At 41.2% G+C, this 21,523-nt stretch overlaps 1 protein-coding gene across 1 annotated transcript in view; it reads left to right on the forward strand.

Annotated features, from left to right (window-relative positions):
* Nucleotides 1–21,523, forward strand: part of CCDC146 (coiled-coil domain containing 146) — a 206,088-nt gene that overhangs the window by 25,756 nt on the left and 158,809 nt on the right. The window contains exon 2 of the mRNA XM_002712021.5: nt 3,845–4,011. Coding sequence (XP_002712067.2) covers nt 3,856–4,011 — 156 coding nt within the window. The 5' untranslated portion in view covers nt 3,845–3,855. The remainder of the gene's footprint in view (nt 1–3,844; nt 4,012–21,523) is intronic.

Raw genomic sequence — 21,523 nt, forward strand, 5'->3', positions numbered from 1 at the left:
ATTAATTATATCGATTCATCAAGAAAATATAATAATACATAATACATATATGCCACCCAACATAAAGACCATCCAAATATATAAAGCAAATGTTTAAAAGACATAAAGGGGCTGGCGCCATGGCTCAACAGGCTAATCCTCCGCCTAGCGGCGCCAGCACACCAGGTTTTAGTCCCGGTCTGGGTGCCGGATTCTGTCCTGTTTGCTCCTCTTCCAGGCCAGCTCTCTGCTATGGCCCGGGAGTGCAGTGGAGGATGGCCCAAGTGCTTGGGACCTGCACCCCATGGGAGACCAGGAGAAGCACATGTGTCCTGCCATCGGATCAGCACGGTGCGCCGGCCGCAGCGCGCCGGCCGCAGTAGCCATTGGAGGGTGAACCAACGGCAAAAAGGAAGACCTTTCTCTCTGTCTCTCTCTCTCACTGTCCACTCTGGCCTGTCCAAAAAAAAAAAAAAAAAAAAAAAAACAAAACAAAACAAAAAAACCTAAAGGGAAAGATAGGCTCCAATACAATAGTAGTAGGGGACTTCAACACTCCACTATCATCAATGGACAGATCATCCAAACAGAAAAATCAACAAAGATGCACCAGAGTTGGCCCATACTATAGACATACCTAGCAGACACTTAGAGAACATTTCACTCAACAACTACAGAATACGCATGCATTTCTTCCCATTAGCACATGGAACGTTTTCTAAGGTAGACCATCTATTAGGCTACATATTAAGTACCACTAAAATTTTTTTAAAGATTTTATTTATTTGTTTGAAAGATAGAGTTACAGACAGAGAGGGAGAAACAGAGAGAGAGGTCTTCCATACACTAGTTCACTCCCCAAATGGCTGCAACAGCCAGAGTTGAGCCAAGTCAAAGCCAGGAGCTTCATCTGGGTCTCCCATATGGGCGCAGGGGCCCAAGTACTTGGGCCATCTTCTGCCGCTTTCCCAGGTGTATTAGCAGGGAGCTGAATCAGAAGTAGAGCAGCTGGGACTTGAACTAGCGCCCCATTTGGGATGGTGGCATTGTAGGCTGTGGCTTAACCCACTATATGACAATGCCAGCCCATCTACAAAACATTTAAAGAGGAACTAGCTCCATAATTTTCAAGCTATTCCAAAATATTGGAAAAGAAGGAATGCTGCCAAACTCTTTTTCTGAAGCCAGCATCACTCTGAAACTAAACCAAACAATGACACAAAACAGAAGGAAAACTACAGACCAATATTGCTGATGAATATAGATGCAAGAATTCTCAACAAAATGTTATTAAACTAATACTACATTAGAAAGATAATACATCATGATCTAGTGGGATTTATCCCAGAAACACAAGGGTGGTTCAACATTTGCAAATCAATAAACACCATAAACCACATCATGGAAATGAAGAAAAGCAACATGATTATCTCAATAGATACACAGAAAGCATGTGATAACATTAAACATCTGTTCCTGATAAAAATTCTCAGCAAATTAGATACAGAAGGAACATATTTCAAAATGATGAAGGCTATATATGACAAACCCATTGCCAATATTATACTGAGTGGGGAAAATGAGCCAAATATAAGACCTGAAAATATAAATGTGGGAAGAAAACACAGGGAACACCATTTAAGATATTCGTGTAGGCAGTGATTTCTTGGATAAGACCCCCCCCCCCCAAAAGCACAGACAACAAAAACAAAACAAGACAAATGGGATTATATCAAACTCAAAAGGTTTTGCTCAGCGAAGAAAATGAGCAGTAGAGTGAAAGAGACATCCAACAGCATGGGAGAAAATAATTTGCAAGCTATTTATCTGACAGTTAATATCCAGAGTATAGCAGGAACTCAAAAATCTCAACAACAAAAACCAACCCAACTTAAAAAGGGCAAAGAAGCTGAATAGACATTTCACAGAAGAAGAAATAAAAATGGTCAACAAATATGTGAAAAATGCTCACTATCACTAGCCATCAGGGAAATGCAAATGAAAACCACCATGAGATATTACCATGAGAATGGCTATTATCCAAAAGACAAGTAACAAATGCTGGTGAGGATGTGGGGAAAGGGGAACCCTTACACACTCCTGGTGTGAATATAAATTTGTGCAGCCACTGTGGAAAACAGTATGGAAATTTCTTTAAAAACTAGAAACTGAACTGATGTATGAGTTGCCAGTCTTACCACTGAGTATATACCCAAAAGACATGAAATCATTTGACCAAAGAAATATTTGTTCCACCATGTTTATCGCAGCATTGTTCAAAATAGCCAAAATATAAAACCAACCAATGTGTTCATCATCAGATGAATGAATAAAGAAATAAAGGTATATATTCAGTATTATTCAACCCTAAAAGAGAATGAAATCCTGTCATTTGCAGCAAAATGGGTGGAACTGGAGGACATAGTGTTAAGTGAAATAAACCAGACACAGAAACACAAACACTACCTATTTTCTCTCAAATGTAGAAGCTAAGAAACCCTCAATATGAACCAAGAATGTTAATTACTAGAACCTGGGAGCAATAGTAGGGATAAAAGGAGTTTGGCTTAAAAAATAGGGACAATTAGAACCTGTGTTGTGGCACAATGAGTAAAGTATCCACCTGCAGCGCTGGCATCCCATATGGGTGCCAGTTTGAGCCCTAGCTGCTCCACTTCCAATCCCGCTCCCTGAAAACGTGTCTGGGAGGGCAGCAGAGGATGGCCCAAGTGCTTGGGCTGCTGTCACCCGCATGGGAAATTCAGATGAAGCGCCTGGCCCAGCCCTGGCTGTTGCAGCCCTCTGGGGAGTGAACCAGCAGATGGAAGATCTACCCCCCCCCCCGCAACTCTGCCTTTTAAATAAATAAATATTTTTTTAAAAAAAATTGGGGAAGTTGTGTGTGATTCATTAATTGTAACAAATATATTAATATGAAATGTTAATCATAGGAGAAGCTGAGTATGGTTTATTTCTTGTGACAAATATATCATAGTAATATAAGATGTTAATAGGGGAACTGGTGTATATAGGGATGCTTTGTACTACTGCACAATTTTTATTTTGTAGATTAAAAACTACCCTGAAATAAAAATTTCAATAATTCCAATATCACAATATAAGGGAAACTATAGGAAAATGTACAAGATAAAAAATTACAGACATGTCAGAAAGCAAAGCATGATTTACCTGACAGAATAGCTGCAAAGGTTCCTGCCTACTTACCAGTATCTATGCTGATACTGAGTTGCGTTCTTACTATAATGCTTTTATTCCTTGTACTTTAACAGAAAGCAAAGAGTCTATTGCCTGTAATCCAGTGCCCGCCAGCCCGGCCCCAGTTAGCACAACCATTGCTGAGCGGGATTTGCCACCTTTGTTCCTTCTCTGGACTTGGCTCCTCAACATGTTTCCTGTTTCTGCTCAGCCTCACCTTGCCTATGCCCATGTCTTAGCCTAGCTATTGGCTTAGATTTTTCCCAAAATAATTGCAATTAACTTTGCATTATACTTTCAGGATAAGGGTTCTATTTGTTTATCAGTTCAATAAACAGCAACTGAGTGCCTATACAATAGTGCTCTTCTCCTTGTAAGAAGAGCTCATCTTCTAGGTATATGTTCCATTTTCCAGTGAATGCAACAGTAGCCCACTTTTTAAAATTAAAATTACTGATTTGAGAGCAGCAATAGAGAGCGTCTTTACAACAAAGCAGACTTTTATAACAAGAAAGTTATAGCTTGGCTGTGTGGACTTAAAGTTTCATTGTAGAATGGCTTGTGCCAGTTGAGTTTTGCTTCATTATTTTCCATTAATTTTCCTTTATGGCATTCCTAAATCACTAAAAACGGAATGACTTTATTTTAGGATTGTGGAAAATGGAGGAGAGTATCACAGACACAGAAAAAGAAGAGGAGGAGAAAGATAAAAAGGATCAGGAAGACCCCATTTATGCCATACTGCCTACAACCAACATTCAAGATGAGCGGCTTGTTGACTTAGCAGAAACTCCTGCTTTCATTTTCCTGCATGAGGTATATTTTTTTTTATCTATTACTGTAGTAAAAAAGGAATCATCGCCTACCTAAAAATTTGAATGAAGCCAGTATCAGTATCAAAATTCTTTATTGGGTATATCCTGTAGGCAATACGAGCGTTTAAAAACATTTCAAAATGACAGTTTCTCTGACTTTTCTTCCAAGAGCTTCTCAAGTATTGTGAACAAATGCAGTAGTGCAGGTTCTTACACTTTTCTTTAAAAGTAAATATTTGCATGCATGGAGTTAGTTAAATACATTTCATAGGTTGGTACATGAAATAAAAAAGATTTTTAAATTAGCATATATGCCACATTTTCTTGGATGAAATAAAGACAAAAGATCTTGCCATAGCATGAAAGAAAGACTATACGTTTCCCTAGCTCAATAGAGGGACTGCAGAGAAGCACTGAGACTGCCTTCTCCTACCAACAAAGAAGCAAAAGGGAAACCTGGTAAATTACACTTCCTCAGGGTCTGATTTTTTAAAAGCACGGTGAACACTTAGGAAATAACTATACACAACAAGAGCTTTAAGAAGGGATAATTGACCTAGGACCGGCACTGTAGCACAGCAGGTCAAGCCAACACTTGTGACGGCGGTTTCCTACATCAGAGCACCAGTTTGAGCCCTGGCTACTCAGCTTCTGATCTGGCTTCCTCCTACTGCATTTGGGAGGCAGCAGATGATGAAGTGCCTGGGCCTCCGCCACCAATGTGGGAGACCAGGATGGAGCTCCTGGCTCCTGGCTTCAGCCTGGCCCAGCCTTAGCTGTTGCAGCCATTTTGGGGAGTAAATATACAGATGAGAGCTCTCTCTCTCTGTCTCTCTGACTCTCTGTCTCTGTCTCTTTGACTCTCCTCTCTCTCCCTCTCCCCCTCCCCTGTCTACTTGCCTCTCTCCCATTCTCTGCTTCTCCTCTCTCACCCTCTCCCTCCCACTGTTGCTCTGCCTTTCATATAAATAAAAATTTTAAAAGATAACAACTCTCTCTCTGCCTCTCCTCTCTCTCTGTAATGCTGAATTTCAAATAAAATAAATAAATCTTTAAGAAAAAAAAGCTAATAACTGACCACATATGCTTGTCATGATTTAGTACTATATTTGAGAAGATGGTTTTGGGCATATCTGAATTCCCGACTATTAACCTATGTGCATATAATTCAATGAAACAGTCTAAGAAATTTGATAGTCATAGTGAAAACAAGCTTTAAAAAAGTCATGAAGCAAATCAGAATTTATTCAAAACCAAGAGGCAAAATCAAGTCAGAATACAATGTAGTAAGAAAGTAATTTTTAAAATGATATGATCATATATGTATGTAGATAAGGATACTTCAAAAGTCTGAAAAAAGTGTGCTGAAAAGATAGCACATATTTTCCATGAAGTTTATTGAAGGCCATGAATTTTTAGAGGCATATCACAGACACGATGTAATGGTTACCTCAATTATCCAAGATCAGGTGCAAATGGTGTTGACTTGTCCCATTGCTGGTGTTGTTAACCTTGATCACTTGGTGAAGGTGTTGAGTGCAAGGTTTGTCTTCTCTCCATAATTATTATTTATCTGTTTGATATTAATAAGAACTTTCTGGGGGAGATACTCTGAGACTATGCAAGTGTCTTCTAAAATTTTCATATATTCGTTCTGTATCTATTGATGATTCTTGCCCACATGGGTTATTAGGATGGTTGCCAAGTGGTGAGATTCTTTTTTTCTTTCTTTTTTTAAATTTTTTTCTCTTTTATTTATTTTTTTAAAGATTTATTTTATTTATTTGAAAGACAGAGTTAGAGAGAGAGTTAGAGACAGAGAGAAAGGTCTTCCATCCTCTGGTTCACTCTCCAGATGGCTGCAACGGCTGGAGCCGTGCTGATCTAAGCCAGGAGCTTCTTCTGGGTCTCCCACGTAGGTGCAGGGGCCCAAGGACTTGAGCCATCTTCTACTGCTTTCCCAGGCCATAGCAGAGAGCGGGATCGGAAGAGGAGCAGCCGGAGTAGAACCTGTGCCCATGTGGGCTTTAACACGCTGCGCCACAGCATTGGCCCCATGTGGTGATGTTCTTATTCCATCACTCCTTCTGCGTTTGTTAAGTGGTTCCCTACTGTAAGGAAGAACTTCCTTTTCTTTCACATTTATTTCATTTGTGTGATTATCATTGTGGGTTTATGGGTTATTTATTCTTTTTTTTTTTTTTTTTTTTTTTTTGACAGGCAGAGTGGACAGTGAGAGAGAGAGACAGAGAGAAAGGTCTTCCTTTGCCGTTGGTTCACCCTCCAATGGTCGCCGTGGCCGGCGCGCTGCGGCCAGCGCACCGCGCTGATCCGATGGCAGGAGCCAGGAGCCAGGTGCTTTTCCTGGTCTCCCACGGGGTGCAGGGCCCAAGCACCTGGGCCATCCTCCACTGCACTCCCGGGCCACAGCAGAGGGCTGGCCTGGAAGAGGGGCAACCGGGACAGAATCCGGCGCCCCGACCGGGACTAGAACCCGGTGTGCCGGCGCCGCTAGGCGGAGGATTAGCCTAGTGAGCCGCGGCACCGGCCTTATGGGTTATTTATTCTGTGGGCTATGATTTGTTGCTGCTGTTGTTATTCACCTTGATACTCTAATAACCACAGATTTGTCCAGTGTATATCTCTTTAAGTAGGTTCATTTTCCTTTCAAAGCACCCCCGTGATTCTTTGTGCACGTGTTCCAGGTTTATCTTGTGTTTTCTCTGCTCCAGCTTTGGAATCAGCTGCTTCTTGGAAGATCTCTCTTTCCTTAAAAAATGTGTTTGGAAACTAAGATGTCAGTGCTGGGAATGATCATTGCTATGGATATATCACTGCTTCTGAACCCTCTCACCAGATCCAGCTAGGATCTAGATGCAGGAATACTTGTAGTCACACAAATTTAAATGTCTACATCTCTCTCTCTCTCTCTCTCTCTCTCTCTCTCTCTCTCTCTCTCTCTCTCTTTAGGTGATCAGGATTCTCTACATCTGGCAAAACCTATCCTATGTCCAACTTTGCAACAGGGTTTCTACTTCTATAACACTACCCTTAATAATTCAATAAGTGTACTTAATATAGCTGCTACCAAAGAGGTTGTGTCAGCATACACTCACGATTTTTAGGTCTGACCTAAGTTGTTTGAAAAAGATTTGTGCCCCATCACTGCTGACCTCCCAAATGTTGTCTCCCTGGGTGGCTGGATGAAATACAGCCTACTTGTTTCTTATCCAACTGACTCCAAATCAGCACACAGCGGCTGATCATGATGAGACTTAAAGGTCAACACCAGTTGTGTAAATAAGAGCCTTCCTTGCATAGCCAATCCACAACACCTGCAGGAAAGCCCAAGCTATAAGGCCCATGGACCTCCAGTCGGGCGTAGGTGTGCGGGTCCTCTCTCTCTCACTCTTGCTCCTCACCCGCTGGTCCGACTTCTTACCATATCTGGTCTTCTCATGGCGCCCCACACCCACCCCCATCAGCACCTTCACCTCTCTGGGCTATGTAAGTAATACATTTCTTCTATTTCATGTGTTTTGGTTTCATTTCCTCTTTATGTCTTGCCTGACCTTCACCCAGTCGGCCTCCTTACACCTGCCCCCACACAATTTTGTTTCTAATTGACATCTGTAGCTTTGGTTTCTATTTCTTTTCACATTCCTTCAAGATATGCAGGTCTTACCAGTTTCTAAGCTATTGTATATAAAATTGACCTCCTTCTGTTTGTCTAAGCAGGCACTCTGGCTGCAGAACAGCCAGAGTTCAGAGTAAAGCGTTGCTGTCTTCACTCTTGGCTTCTCTCAGCAGAGACACCTGAAGACCAAATTAAAAAGAAACAAAACCAGTAAAAATAACAATTTGAATTTATTTACTTCTAGAAAAAGTAATACTTTATACTAACAGTAAAAGTTACATGGATTTTTTTAAGCCAAAGATAAAAAAGCACAAAAGCTTTTTTTTTTTTTAATAAAATCAAAGAACTTAGGTCAACTTCTCACGTCTATTGATCATCAGTCTAACAATTTTAAATGTTTCAGGATCTCTCAGTACATCTACTTGCACAACTTAGTTATAAATCATTGACTATGACAAACCTCTGATAAAATAGAGATATTAGAACTGACAGTAATAGAATCAAGGAATTATCTTATGTACTTTTTGAGTAGTATCAGCATAACAGTCTTACTGCATGAGAACTAATCCTCAAAGCAGCCAGATATTGAAGAACAAATTACTGCTGGCTTCAGCTTTTAAAAACATTATTTATTTGAAAGATATTTGGTCTGCTGGTTCACTCCCTAAATGTCTCCAACAGCTGGGACCTGGCTGGGCCAAAGCTAGGAACTCAATGTGGGTTTCTTAACGTGGGTGGCAGGAACCCAAGTACTTGACCCATCACCTGCTGCCTCCCAGGATACATGTTAGCAGGGAGCTGGAAGTGGAGGCAAGACTCAAACCCAGGCACTCTTGTGTAGGATGTAGGCATCCCAAGCAGCATCTTCACCACTACGCCAAATGCCTGCACTGGCTTCAATTTTATTGCTATATTAAGCAACATTAATATATTTTTTTCTAATTGACACCTATATTTTCTTTTTTCTTTTTTGACAGGCAGAGTTAGTGAGAGAGAGAGAGAGACAAAGGTCTTCCTTCCGTTGGTTCACCCCCGAAATGGCAGCCACGGCTGTCGTGCTGTGCCGATCCGAAGCCAGGAGCCAGGTGCTTCTCCTGGTCTCCCATGCGGGTGCAGGGCCCAAGCACTTGGGCCATCCTCCACTGCCTTCCCGGGCCACAGCAGAGAGCTGGACTGGAAGAGGAGCAGCAGGGACAGAATCCGGTGCCTCAACCGGGACTAGAACCTGGTGTGCCAGCGCCGCAGGCGGAGGATTAGCCAAGTGAGCCACGGCACCAGCGGACACCTATATTTTCTAGTTTTTTTAACAGTCCCCCAAGATATATGGGTCTTACACATTTTTAATGTATTTAAAGTTATTTTCCTTGAGTTCATCTAAACAGAAACTATTTCTGCAGAATCCAAAATTCAGATTGCAAAAGTCCAGGAATGTACTTCCAAAGGTCCAGATGCTTGACTTCACTCTCAAAGAACCAGAAGCTACTTACAGCATATGTTATTAATGCTATTTGCACAATTGGTCCAACACTCCTGAGTTGCGGGGAAAAAAAAAAAAAAGATGCCATGCTGTCATCTCCTATAGCTTATAGAATGCGTTCAGTATGACATTTATAGCCGTCTGCAGTTTGGACTCAGACTCCTTTTATAACCTAATCTCTCAGTCAAACCCTCATGGTCTTCTGTTTATGCTGCTCCCTGTGGAAGGGACAGTCCTATATTTGGAGGTAATTAATTCAGATGTCTAGGGAAACTGGTATAAATTCAAAATAGATGACATAGGGTATTGGCTGTCCACAAAACTTCCTAGTTGTGTTGCCTCTGAAAAGATTGTGCAAAGTGAAATAATGATAATAAAATGGTTGCATGGACCACATTTTGCAACCCCTACATCTGTTCCTACAGCTCCAGAACCTAGCTTAATTCCCATGTCCTTTAGGAAACTGCCTGGGCAGCCAGCTCCCAGGGTTTTCTCCGACCTCTCGACTCTTCCAGCATTTGTAGACTTTACGTATCACTTAGGGCTTAGCCGTGAACATGCAGTTATTGAAAATCTTATCTGAAAAGGCTTTGCCTAGAAAATTGAGTTCCCCACCTGCGTTATGATCACAATAAGCAATAAGATCAACAGGAACTATGCTGTGTTGATTTGCTCTCTAGAGTGAATATTCAAAGTGGTACCTGGGGACCCTGCCACACAACTCCCATCAATGGACTTGAGTGGGTTAGTACCAGACATTTGTGTCTTGACTGCCTAGCCGAAGAGCCAGACACACCACAGATTTGACTTATTCCAGGAAAAATTTGATCCTATCCTAATTTTCTTTCTATACTTTTTTATCAATACATATAATAAAGCTCATAGATAGTGTACAGCTCAGTGAATTTTGACCAACATGTTTAGAACTGAATTTGTGAGTCTTCTAGAAAGTCCTAATTCTCCTCCTGTGTTCTGCTTGTCAGTTTGAGACTTAAACATCTCCTCTAAATTTCCTTTGGTTTTTTTTTTTACTGCCATATTTCTAGTTAGGTCAAGATGTATTTCCAGCAATCCAGAGATCTGAGACCCTTCCTAGTCACTGCTCCAACCAAAGATAACTAATATTCTGATTTATTATCACATGTTAGTTTGCTTTTTCTTGAACATCATATAAATGGAATTACACTGTATGTTTTTGTCTTTTGCTCATCATTGTATATGAGATTCATTAATAGCATTGTATATGACAATGGTTTACATTTTTTATTGCTGCATAGTATCTTATGATTGTGCACACTTTGTACTTATGAATTCATTTATCTTTGGTGTATACCTAGGAGTGGGATTACTATGTCATGGTCCTATTAGAGACCATCTGACATTTTTCCAAACAGATACCAACATGTACTCTGATGGCCATCATGTTAGATGCTGTCACACATCCAGGGTTAGCATAAGTTACAGATTTCATGGAATTCCCCGAGTTAAGATTTCTGCTTCTATCTGTATATCCTGATGTAAAGTAGCTCTGGTTTATAAATGTAATTTTAGTTGTCAAGAGTCAGTGTATCAGATGTTGAACTTTACCAAGACTTGGAAGCCATAAAACCTTTTCTGTCTTAATGCTATGAGTCAAAAATGAAAACATTATTTTGCCTAAGCTTTTTGGCTCTTTGCTTTCCAGCCAGAGCCAGCTGACTCCTCCTCTTCATTTTCTGCAAATTATTCCTGACCTAACCATTGATAATTCTTTGGTCTGTAAACTTAGCCACGGACTGGAGTAAATGACAGTCCAGGAGGGGAGCCGGTACTGTGGTACAGTGAGTAAAGCTGCCGTCTGCAGCACCTGCATTCCATATGGGCACTGGTTCAAGTCCCGGCCACTCCACTTCCGATCTAGATCCCTGCTAACACACCTGGGTAAGCAGCAGAAGATGGTTCAGGTCCTTGTGCCCCTGCCACCCACATGGGAGTCCTGCATAGAGCTCCTGGCTTCAGTCTGGCTCATCACTGGCCATTACAGCCATTTGGGGAATGAACCAGTGGATGGAAGACCTGTCTCACTCCCTCCCCCCCTTCCCTCCCTCCCCTCCTTCGCAGTGTAAAACTCTGCCTTTCAAATAAATAAGCAAATAAAATATTAAAAAAAAAAAACAGGAGGATTTATAAGCTCAGAAGTGAGCACAGACATTGGAGGAAAACACTAAGGAAACAAAAGTGAGAAAGTAGAGTGTGGAGTGTACAAGTAATTGTGGCTGAGTAGATGAAGATTCAATTCATTGATATGTGACTTTTCACTAAAGCAGGTTATATCTAAAATCATGAACTGTTGGGCTTCTTAATGTGTAATACACAGCAGTATTTGTATTCAAGTTTTAGCTGCATGTCAGATGTGATAAGAATTGAGAAACCAAGTTTGTGAAGCCTAATGGTAGACAGAAAGTTGTAACCCTTTTAACCAGTATGTGTGCTACACTTACCATGTGCCAGGCACTAGGGGATGTTTACTGCTGTCCTTACTAAAGCTCTGAGATCAAATTTATCCCTTCAACAAATTTAAATTTTATTTAAGTTATACAAGTTTCATGCATTTCATACATACAGATTAAGGAACATAGTAATACCTCCCATCCCACCCTCCCTCCTGCCCACACTCCATCCTTTCTTCATCCTCCCCCTCCCATTCCTACTCTTAATTTTTACAAACATCTATTTGCCATTTACTTAATGATCATAAAGTTAACCCTATGCTAAGTAAGAGTTGAACAAAGACTATGGAGAAAAAAAATTGTTCCTCAGCCAAAGAGATGAGGGCTGTAAACAATCATTGGATCTCAAAATGTCCATTTCACTCCAATATATTACATTTCAGGAGCTCTATTAGTTACCAGCTCCTTTTTTACCTCGAGTGTTTCCCACCTGCTGGTTTGTGCTAGGTATTGTGGGGATTCATAGGCTTAAAGCACACAACTGGTTCTTACTCTTTAGAAGGTTGATTTGGGGATGAGAAGCTTGAAGCGTTAAAGGTCAGCCACCTCTGGTGTGGATGTAGGAGGTGCAAACAGTGTTGCTGGAATTGAAGGGAAGGATCAAGCTCTGTTGGGTAAGGTGAGCAGGAGAGGACCCCTGAAGACAATGAGAGGAGACAGCCCACTCAGGTCTGTGGGGTCCACTGTGAGTCACTTTTCTATTAAGCTTTACCCACAGCCATACACACGCATACTTGGATTAACTTCCCCCAGATGACCCCAAGTTACCTCCAACCAAACACACTCCAAACTAAATTCATTTGTTCTTCCAAACCTGACTCTCCTCCTGCATTCTGTCAGGCAAACACATATTCTCTCTTGTTACTGTCTCCTGGCTTTATCTTCTCTCCATTCCCACAACCTTTCCAGTGAGAACCATTTCTTGTGGTCAAGGTCAGATGATAAGAGAAGTTGAACGCGGCAGTGGCAGCTTGGTACGGCGTATATTTAAGCACAGTCTAGTTATGCAAAGGTGCTTCCTTGGTTTACCTAACTCAATACTTCTGAAGTTATTTTTCACTGGAATATGTATATACTCAAAGTATACCTAATTTTTATCAATTTGGTTCTCCTAATGCTGGTATCTGATAAATCTTGGATTTTGTTAAAAATGTTCAATTGCTGAAAATGTCAGTGCTTTTCTGAGGCTATTAATGCTTCATTCACTCTCTAGGTGGGAACTTTTACAGTTATTTATGAATTTCTTGAGCTGATCCTAATGAAATTCAAAATATTTTTAAGGAAATATATTTCTTAAATACCTTAATTAAACAAGTAATTGGTTACAAAGGTAGAAATACTCCCCACCTCAAGAAGCTTACAGTCAGGCTTGTTTCAAGTCTATAACTTCTTTTCTGTGCCCTGTAGAATCACTATCAAAATTTTGAGATACAATTTCCATCTTAAAGAATCTGATGATTAAGGCTTGCTCTGGGCTACACAGCTAGACGAAACCAGAAGGGAAATCAATTTCTGTCTCCTACCTTCATATGCTTTTCACTTGACATTGCTCACTTGACATACACATATTTAAACATTACCATTTTAGGATTTTACAAGTGGAGTTTAAAAAATAAAATATTAAAATAGTAAATATTATTTAATTAATAAATTATATTACACAATAAATATAGATATTAAAATAAAGTAATTTTAAAACAAAAGACAAATATGTAATGCTGTTATTTAAACATTTATTAGCTTTCATAGCCTTTTCTTAGTTGTCTTACCTCACTAATAGCAGTACTTAGAGGAGGTCCTTTGAAAACTTTTTTAAATCTGTCTATAAATCTTGCTACTATTGGCATGTTTTTTTTCAACTTTTATTTAATAAATATAAATTTCCAAAGTACAACTTTTGAATTATACCGGCTTTCCTCCCCCCAACTTCTCTCCCACCCACAACTATCCCATCTCCCACTTTCTCTCCCATCCTATTCTTCAAAAGATTCATTTTCAATTATCTTTATGTACAGAAGATCAACTTAGTATATACTAAGTAAAGATTTCAACAGTTTGCACCCACACAGACACACAAAGTATAAAGTACTGTTTGAGTACTAGTTATACTGTTAATTCACATAGTACAACACATTAAGGATAGAGATCCTACATGGGGAAAAAGTGCACAGTGACTCCTGTTGTTGATTTTAAAATTGACACTCTTAATTATGATGTCGGTAATCACCTGAGGCTCTTGTCATGCGCTGCCAAGGTTATGGAAGCCTCTTGAGTTCGCCAACTCCAATCTTATTTAGACAAGGTCATAGTCAAAGTGGAAGTTCTCTCCTCCCTTCAGAGAAAGGTACCTCCTTCTTTGATGGTATTGGCATGTTTTAACTTCTCCTTAGATATCCAGAATAATTTTTCAAGATTTTACATGTCTGTCAAGAAAATTATTTATGGTTGACCAGACAACAGAGAAAAGGTTTGTTATTTCCATAAGTTTTGCAGTTGCTAACAGTGGAGTGAACTTAAAGCCTTTCTAGTGTGGGAGATGGCCTTGGGATGTTCCAGGAATACACTTAAATATCTGAGGCATTGACATAACTGCTACCTGACCCAGTCATAAAGGTTAAAGATTTATACTGGGGTTACAAGTGGTATTCCACTCTGCAAAGTAGACCAACACCCCTCAATTTCCTCAGTCATATTGTAGACTGCAGAGGAGTTCAGGGTAAGAGATGAAGATCCTGTGTTAGGATGTTCTTACGCTTAACTCCTTTGAAATGATAAACACAAAGATTGGTTGGGATTTGGCAGTCTTGTCAGAAAAACTGCACTCTCAACAGGCTGTGGTTAAGGACCAAGGCAGTCAGAAGAACGTTGAGAATGAGGGGCAGAGAATTGATTGTTCCTCTGCCTCCTAATTGTGAAGTCCCCTTTCTTTACTCATTCTGGGATTGTCTACTGAGCATCTCTACCGTGCCAGACCCAGGGCGAGGAGGAAGATGATGACGTGCCTGCCCCACTCTCTGTGGCCCATCTGTCCCATCTGTGTGGTGTATTTTCCTCTCTTCTTTCATCTTTGTCTAGCTCATTGTAGACATAATGAGGATGTGGTTTGTGTGTGCACGTGCATGTCTGTTTATTTTTAATCCCCTCTTTTTCTTCACTGATGCTTTGACCACTGTAGTAGTAACTTGACTACATATTAAAAATAACATCAACTTGGATGCTGGTTTTGAAATAGTCACTCTGAACTGATGCCTTGTTAAAATAAGGATTCGAGAAATAATTGATGGCATTGTTTTCTCCTTTAACAAAGAAAGCTCTGAAGGGAGGAAAGTAGATGAGCTTTTGGAAGCTGGCGGCTGGCTCTCAGAAGAGAATGTGCATCTTGCAGAAGTCTAGCTGTAGTGACCCAGGAACTATCTGACTGTAGTGAGAACTGAAGATGGACGCCCGAGGCTAAAGTACCATGTACTCTTTTCAATTAAGGTGTAGCTCCAGGTGGGTGGGGAATAGGACTCTTGTCTGTTGTGTAGATTCTTGGGGACATAAATGGAAGGGAACAGGATGGGGAATTTGGCCATCTGGTGAGTGGATTTACACATGATATGAGTTAAATGAGTCAGCAGGAAATCAACACCAGAAAAATCAGCTAAGGCGAGATAGTCAGAGTTGTGTTGTGTTGGGCAAGCAAGGTCAATGGTCGAGCAATGAGATGCAAGCCGACTAGGAAGTTAAAGAACAGGTTATCAGGGACCCAGGTAGTAGTTTATCAAACATGGAGTTTAGATTTTTTAAAGCTGTTTTAAATATTTAATATGTAAGATGTGTATACAATGTAAAATTCAACAGGTGTAGAACAGTATACAATGAAACAAAGTCAGCCTCCCACTCTATTGCACATCCTAAAACTGCCTCCCATAAGGCAATTGCCATTTCTTTTGGGGGATTTATTTATTTGAAAGGCAGAGTAACAGAGAGGGAAGGGAAGGGAGAGAGACCTTCCACCCTCTGGGTCACTCCTCAAATGACTGCTAAAGTCAGGGCTGAGCAAGGTTGAAGCTAGGAGCCAGGAATCCTATCCATGTCTCCCATGTGGGTGGCAACAGATCAAATACTTGAACCATCATCTGTTGCTTCCCAGGTGCATTGGCCGGGAGCTGAACTAGAAGTGGAGTAGCTGGAACTTGAGCAAGCACTGTGATATGGGATACCAGCTTCCTAAGCAGTGGCTCAACCTGCTGCACCACAACACCCCCAAAAAATAATTAATAACCTCTTATATGGCCTTACAGAAAGATATGCACAGATGAGTGATAGTATAATAGATGATTTTTTTCACATACACATGTATCTTATATCCTTTTAATTTTTTGATCAGATTTCAATGCAGGAATAGAACACTTTATTAATCCAGTTTCTTATTACAAGATACTTAAGTCATTTTCTTTTTCAAATTTTTAGATATTTTTAACTGACACATAAAAAGTATACATTCTTACAGGGTATTGTGTGATTTTTCTATATATGTATACACTGTATAATGAAAAGTAGTTATCTAAGTCAATTTCAGTCTTCTGCTCTTTTAATGATATACTGAATAACTTTATATACCCTGCGTTACACACTGGAAAAATCATGAAAAGGACAGGTTGCTCATGGTGGGATTGCTGGGTCAATTTTTTCTTTTTTTAACTTTTATTTAGTAAATATAAATTTCCAAAGTACAGTTTATGGATTACAATGGTTTTTCCCCCCATAATTTCCCTCCCACCCGCAACCCTCCCATCTCCCACTCTCTCTCCCATTCCATTCACATCATTTTCAATTATCTTTATATACAGAAGATAATTTAGTATATATTAAGTAAAAATTTCATCAGTTTGCACCCACACAGAATATAAAGAGTTAAATACTGTTTGAGTACTAGTTATAGCATTAATTCACATTGAACAACACATTAAGGACAGAGATCCTACATCAGGAGTAAGTGCACAGTGACTGTTGTTGTTGACTTAACAATTGACACTCTTGTTTATGGCGTCAGTAATCTCCCTAGGCTCTTGTCATGAGCTGCCAAGGCTATGGAAGCCTTTTGAGTTCGCCGACTTCAATCTTATTTAGACAAGGTCATAGTCAAAGTGGAAGTTCTCTCCTCCCTTCTGGCTTATTTTTAAAACTGTCTCATTTTTTAAAACTCTCTGATTATGATTAAAATATACTGTCAATCAGTTCTGAGTATACAGTTTAGTAGTGCAGAGTATCTTCACACTGTCATGCAGCCAACCTCAAACATTTTTATATGCAAAACTGATACTGTAAACCATTCAACAATGACTCCCCAGCCCTCCCTCCCCTGATCCTTGGCCACTGCTGTCCTACTTTCTGTTTTCACTAATGTGACTGCTCTAGATATCCTCAATCATGCAATATTTCTATTTGCCATCTGGCTAATTTCATTTAGGATAATGTCATCACTGTTCATCTGTGTTGTAGCATGTATCAGATTTCCCTTGTTAAGACTGGATAAGGCTCATAAATCATTGTGTTTTTATACCACATATCAAGTTGTGGATTGATTTCTCCTCTTGGCTATTTTGAATGTTGCTGTGATGAACATGGGTATATGAATATCTCTTCAAGATCCTGTTTTCAGGGGCAGGCAATTGGTCTAGTGGTTAAGAGCCAGTTTGGGAAGTCTGACCTGTATGTGAGTGTCTGATTCAATTCCTGTTTCAACTCCTGACTGTAGCTTCCATCCAGTGCAGAACCTTGGATGCAGTGGTGATGATTCAAGTAATTGGTTTCAGGAGATCTGGATTGACTCTGGGTTCCTGGCTTCGGTCTAGTTCAATCCTGGCTGTTGCTGCTGTTTGGAGAGTGAGCCAGTGAGTGGGAGATATCTCCCCTCCCCTCCCCTCCCCTCCCCTCCCCTCCCCTCCCCTCCCCTCCCCTCTCAGATAAATGAAGCTTTAATAAAGTACTATTTTCAGTTGTTTTGGGCATATATTCAGAAGTGAGATTGCTAGATCATGGGTGCATATTTAAAAATTCTGATGTGGACAGGCATTTGGAACAGTGGTTAAGATGCTACTTGGACTCCTGCTTTCATATAGGAGCACCTGGGTTCAAGCCCTGGCTCTGTTTCCAATTCTAGGTTCCTGTTAATGTGCTCCCTGGGAGGCAACATTATGACACGAGTACTTAGGTCCTTGTCACCCACATGGGAGACTAAGATTGAATTGCAGGCTCCTGGCTTCAGCCTGGCGCAGCCCTGGCTGTTGTGTGCCCCTGGGGAATGAACCAGCCAGCAGATGAAAGATTTCTCTCTCTCTCTCTCTCTCTCTCTCTCTGCCTTTCAATGAAATAAGAGGTTTCTTTTTATCACTGAAGTGCTCTCCCTAGAGGTTCTAACAATTTATGTTCCCGTTAACAATGAGGTTCTCTACTCAAAACAGCAGTGTGTTCCACCTAAGTTTTTGAACTTTGTCACTGATAGGAGCAAATGAATGTGAAATCCTGTCTTTGTCCATCATTTGACTTAAAATGCGTGAGGTGAAGCTCCTATTTTCATGTTTAAATCTGTTTTTAAAAATATAGGACATTGCTAGACAGTTTGAGTATAGGGTGGCTAGCAGAGGAGGAGATAACTTATTACAGTTCCCATGGCCTTGGGGGAGAGATGTGATATAGAGGAGAACTGGGGTTGTTCAGGAGCCAGAGGGAAAGGGAAAAACGGTGAGCAAGAGCCTTTACTGTGGTTTTCCATGTAGGACACAGGTGAAGCAGGATTGGCTGGTTTGAATGATTTGAGTGGGCTCTTGGGAACAGGAACTGCCCATGTTTGGTACTTGGCCTTGGTGTGATTTGAGCAAGTGAAGGTTTAGGTTCTGGGCTGGTTTGCATTTGAAAAATGTGCCCCCAGAAGAAGGGATAGGGGTGCAACCAGGAAGGCAGGAAGCAAAGGCAAGGTGACTCAGACATAACATACTACCTACCCCTTGTCCAGAACAAGGTGGGTCCAGTGTGTGCGTAGGGCAGGTGGTAAAGGGTCAGTTCTGTCAAAGCTACTGACATGATTAATACAGAGATCCATAAGCCTGCCCTTTTTTGTGCATTCTGTTCACATTCTTTTTTTCTCTTTTCCACTGAGTAGTTTATTCTCTCTCTGATTCATGTGTTTCAAAAGTAGGGCTTTGTGTACACATTGCAAAAATCTCAGTTTATTGGCTTTCTTTTGAGTTTGCTTATGGTAGTATTCCCCCATAGGGAGCCTTTTTTTTTTTTTTTTATGTGCTCGAAGTTTATTAATCTTCGTCACCTTCAGGGTTTGAACTCCTACTTAAAAAGACCTTTGTTACTCTGAGGTTATAAATCTGTTTCCTGTTTTTTCTCCTAGTGCCTTGATGGTTTGAGTCATTGCATTTTAACCTTTGTTCTAGCTGGCATAAATGTTGGTGTAAGGAGAAACCCAAAGGAGGTACCAGCAACAAGCTTAGAATCTAAGACCAAGTGCATTATCTTCCAGGGCAGAAGTTCCTCCCATTTGCCTATTTTTAGCCCGTACATACCCACCTGAAATGAGAAAGAAGGGGGCACAAGAATTTCTTGATGTGAAACTCCTGAATAAGAAGGCAGGAATGTCGCTGTCTGCTAAAGCTACGACTGAGAAAGAACAGGCTTGAAATATCCACCTTAAATCTTCATGGTTAAGGGGGAAATGTTTCTGATCAGCAATGGGTGGGAGAGTGGTTCGGTTCTGCATGTACTAGGGGTGCCGTCTTCAGCACATTGCTAAAGCTCTCTGAGCCTCGCTGTAGGTTCACAGTGCTGCTTCAGCTCACGGTCCCTTGGGGGTACCTCACTGCCTGCTGAGGTGGCTTCATCCTCCTTCTTCACTTGCTTTTGTAATGGCTTTCCAGGGGAGATCTTACCCAGCAGCCACCTGCCTAGAAGTAGAGGTGAGGGCAGCTGGGGGAAAGCCTCTACACACAGTCCCCCAGGGCTGCACTGGCGAGACCCCATGCTCCGTGCAGATAACTTGTGAGCTCAGTGTCCTGAGCCTTCTAGCTTCCTGCCTCGGAGCCCATCCCAGCACAGCCTAAAGGAAACACAGACCCCTTCCAGAAAGCCGTGGGGAGCAGCATGGCTGCCTGGCGTGTCCCTTAGGAAATGGAGCAGCGAGTTCCACAGCCCAGCAAGCGGCGAAAGTTCCTCCAATTCCTCATCCCCCTTCATTCCCTCTTCCCTCCCTTGCTCAGACTACATTTTTCCTCCCTGAATCTCCACCCATCTTCTCCTGATATCTTTGGCCCTTTCATTATGGTGTTGAGCAATCTTCCCAGCGCTTTCCAGTTTTCCTCCTGCTCCAGGATCCCAAGGTCGCCTCATGGGCCCCGGGGAACAGCACTGAGTCATCAAGAGGTAGCTGAGAAAGATTGTAGATGCTTCGATCCGAGTTGTTCTTTGCCCATCATAAGGATCAAGTGTCATCTCCTTGACCTTACAGTCAAGTCCCCCTACAGGCTGACCTACCACTCGGCTCTCCCATTGTTAGGATCCCTTGCCACGTAGCCCACACTCCAGCCAAATTAGACACATCATTATTTTCCTAAGAAACTTCTGACTTTCTACCCTGCTGGTGCCTTTGCTTATCCTGTCCCCAAGCCCGAAGTCCCCTCCCTGCATCTGTGCTGCAGGATCTCGCTCATCCTTCAAGAGAGCTCAGGCTTGAAGCATCTCACTTGCTGACAAAATGTCATCCCTTCTGCTTCTGTCACCTCTGCCTATGGTGCCGGTACCTTATGTCACTTTGTCTTCCCTGTTTTGTAAGCTAATCGGGACTCTGAGAGCAGGAAGCATATGTTATGCTTCTTGATAATCCTTGCAAACTGTCTTGCAAGTAGTGATGCCAAGCTTTGCAACAGAATGGATGCATGTAATGATCAGTAAAACCCTCTGCTAAAATACTCACACAATTGAGTCACTACTTGACAAAGCAGACTTAAGAGAGCAAGTTCTCAGTTTCTAAAGGCGTTTTTCACATCAAGTCAACCTAAATTTACAGTGACTTCAATGTATATAGAATCACTGTGCATCTATTTTCATTTTATTTTGCTGGCTAAGCCCCCAAAGGGCTATGCAATAGAAAGGCAATTGTTTTCAAGTATTGGGATTAGAAATCAAAACTAAACAAATCTTGTATGTGAAATTAAAGTCAGAACTCCAAAATGGAATAAAAGCAGAGCTATTCTAGTTGAACTGCGTGTCACACATGGTCCATTCTCTTGACTCCTTCTCTGACCCCTTTTCCCTCGGGGATGTTCTAGAAACCTGAGGATCACTAAGGACGTGGTCTGCAAATGTCTACTCTGGCAGTTCAGCATGTGAAATACCCACCCTGGATTCATCAGACAAGTTCGTCTTTCCTTTCCAACTCTCATAATCCCCCATGATACTGAGCCCTCTCTCAATGACTTAGAGTTGACTTGATCGAGGCATTGGAAAAAGCCTCGATCAGTATAGGATAGGAAGGAAGAAAAGTCACCATCATCAGCGCCATCCATTTGTAAATGTTGCTCGCATTTTGAAAGAATTATCTACCAAAGGAAAATAAGAAATTTGGCAGGTGCACGAGAAGTCTGGGCTTCCAAAGACCTTCTTGAGTATTTTGTGCTTAAGCAGAATGTGTTCAGCAGTGCCTTCTGCCACGTAACCATGGAGTAAAATAGTGTTTGGGGGAGCATAGGAACTTGTTTGCCTTTTCTGTCAGAATAGTTACAAATTTGGATTTCACTGCGGGAAGAAAATTTGTAGCCAGTAGGTTAAGTAGGGACATCGACACACTTGAAAATACATTCATTTTTGAAATATCTCCTGTCAAGAAAATGTTTTATCACCGTCTTGATAAGATACAAAG

This window comes from Oryctolagus cuniculus, chromosome 3 (genome assembly GCF_964237555.1).
Source record: "Oryctolagus cuniculus chromosome 3, mOryCun1.1, whole genome shotgun sequence".
In the NCBI taxonomy this organism is placed as follows: domain Eukaryota; kingdom Metazoa; phylum Chordata; class Mammalia; order Lagomorpha; family Leporidae; genus Oryctolagus; species Oryctolagus cuniculus.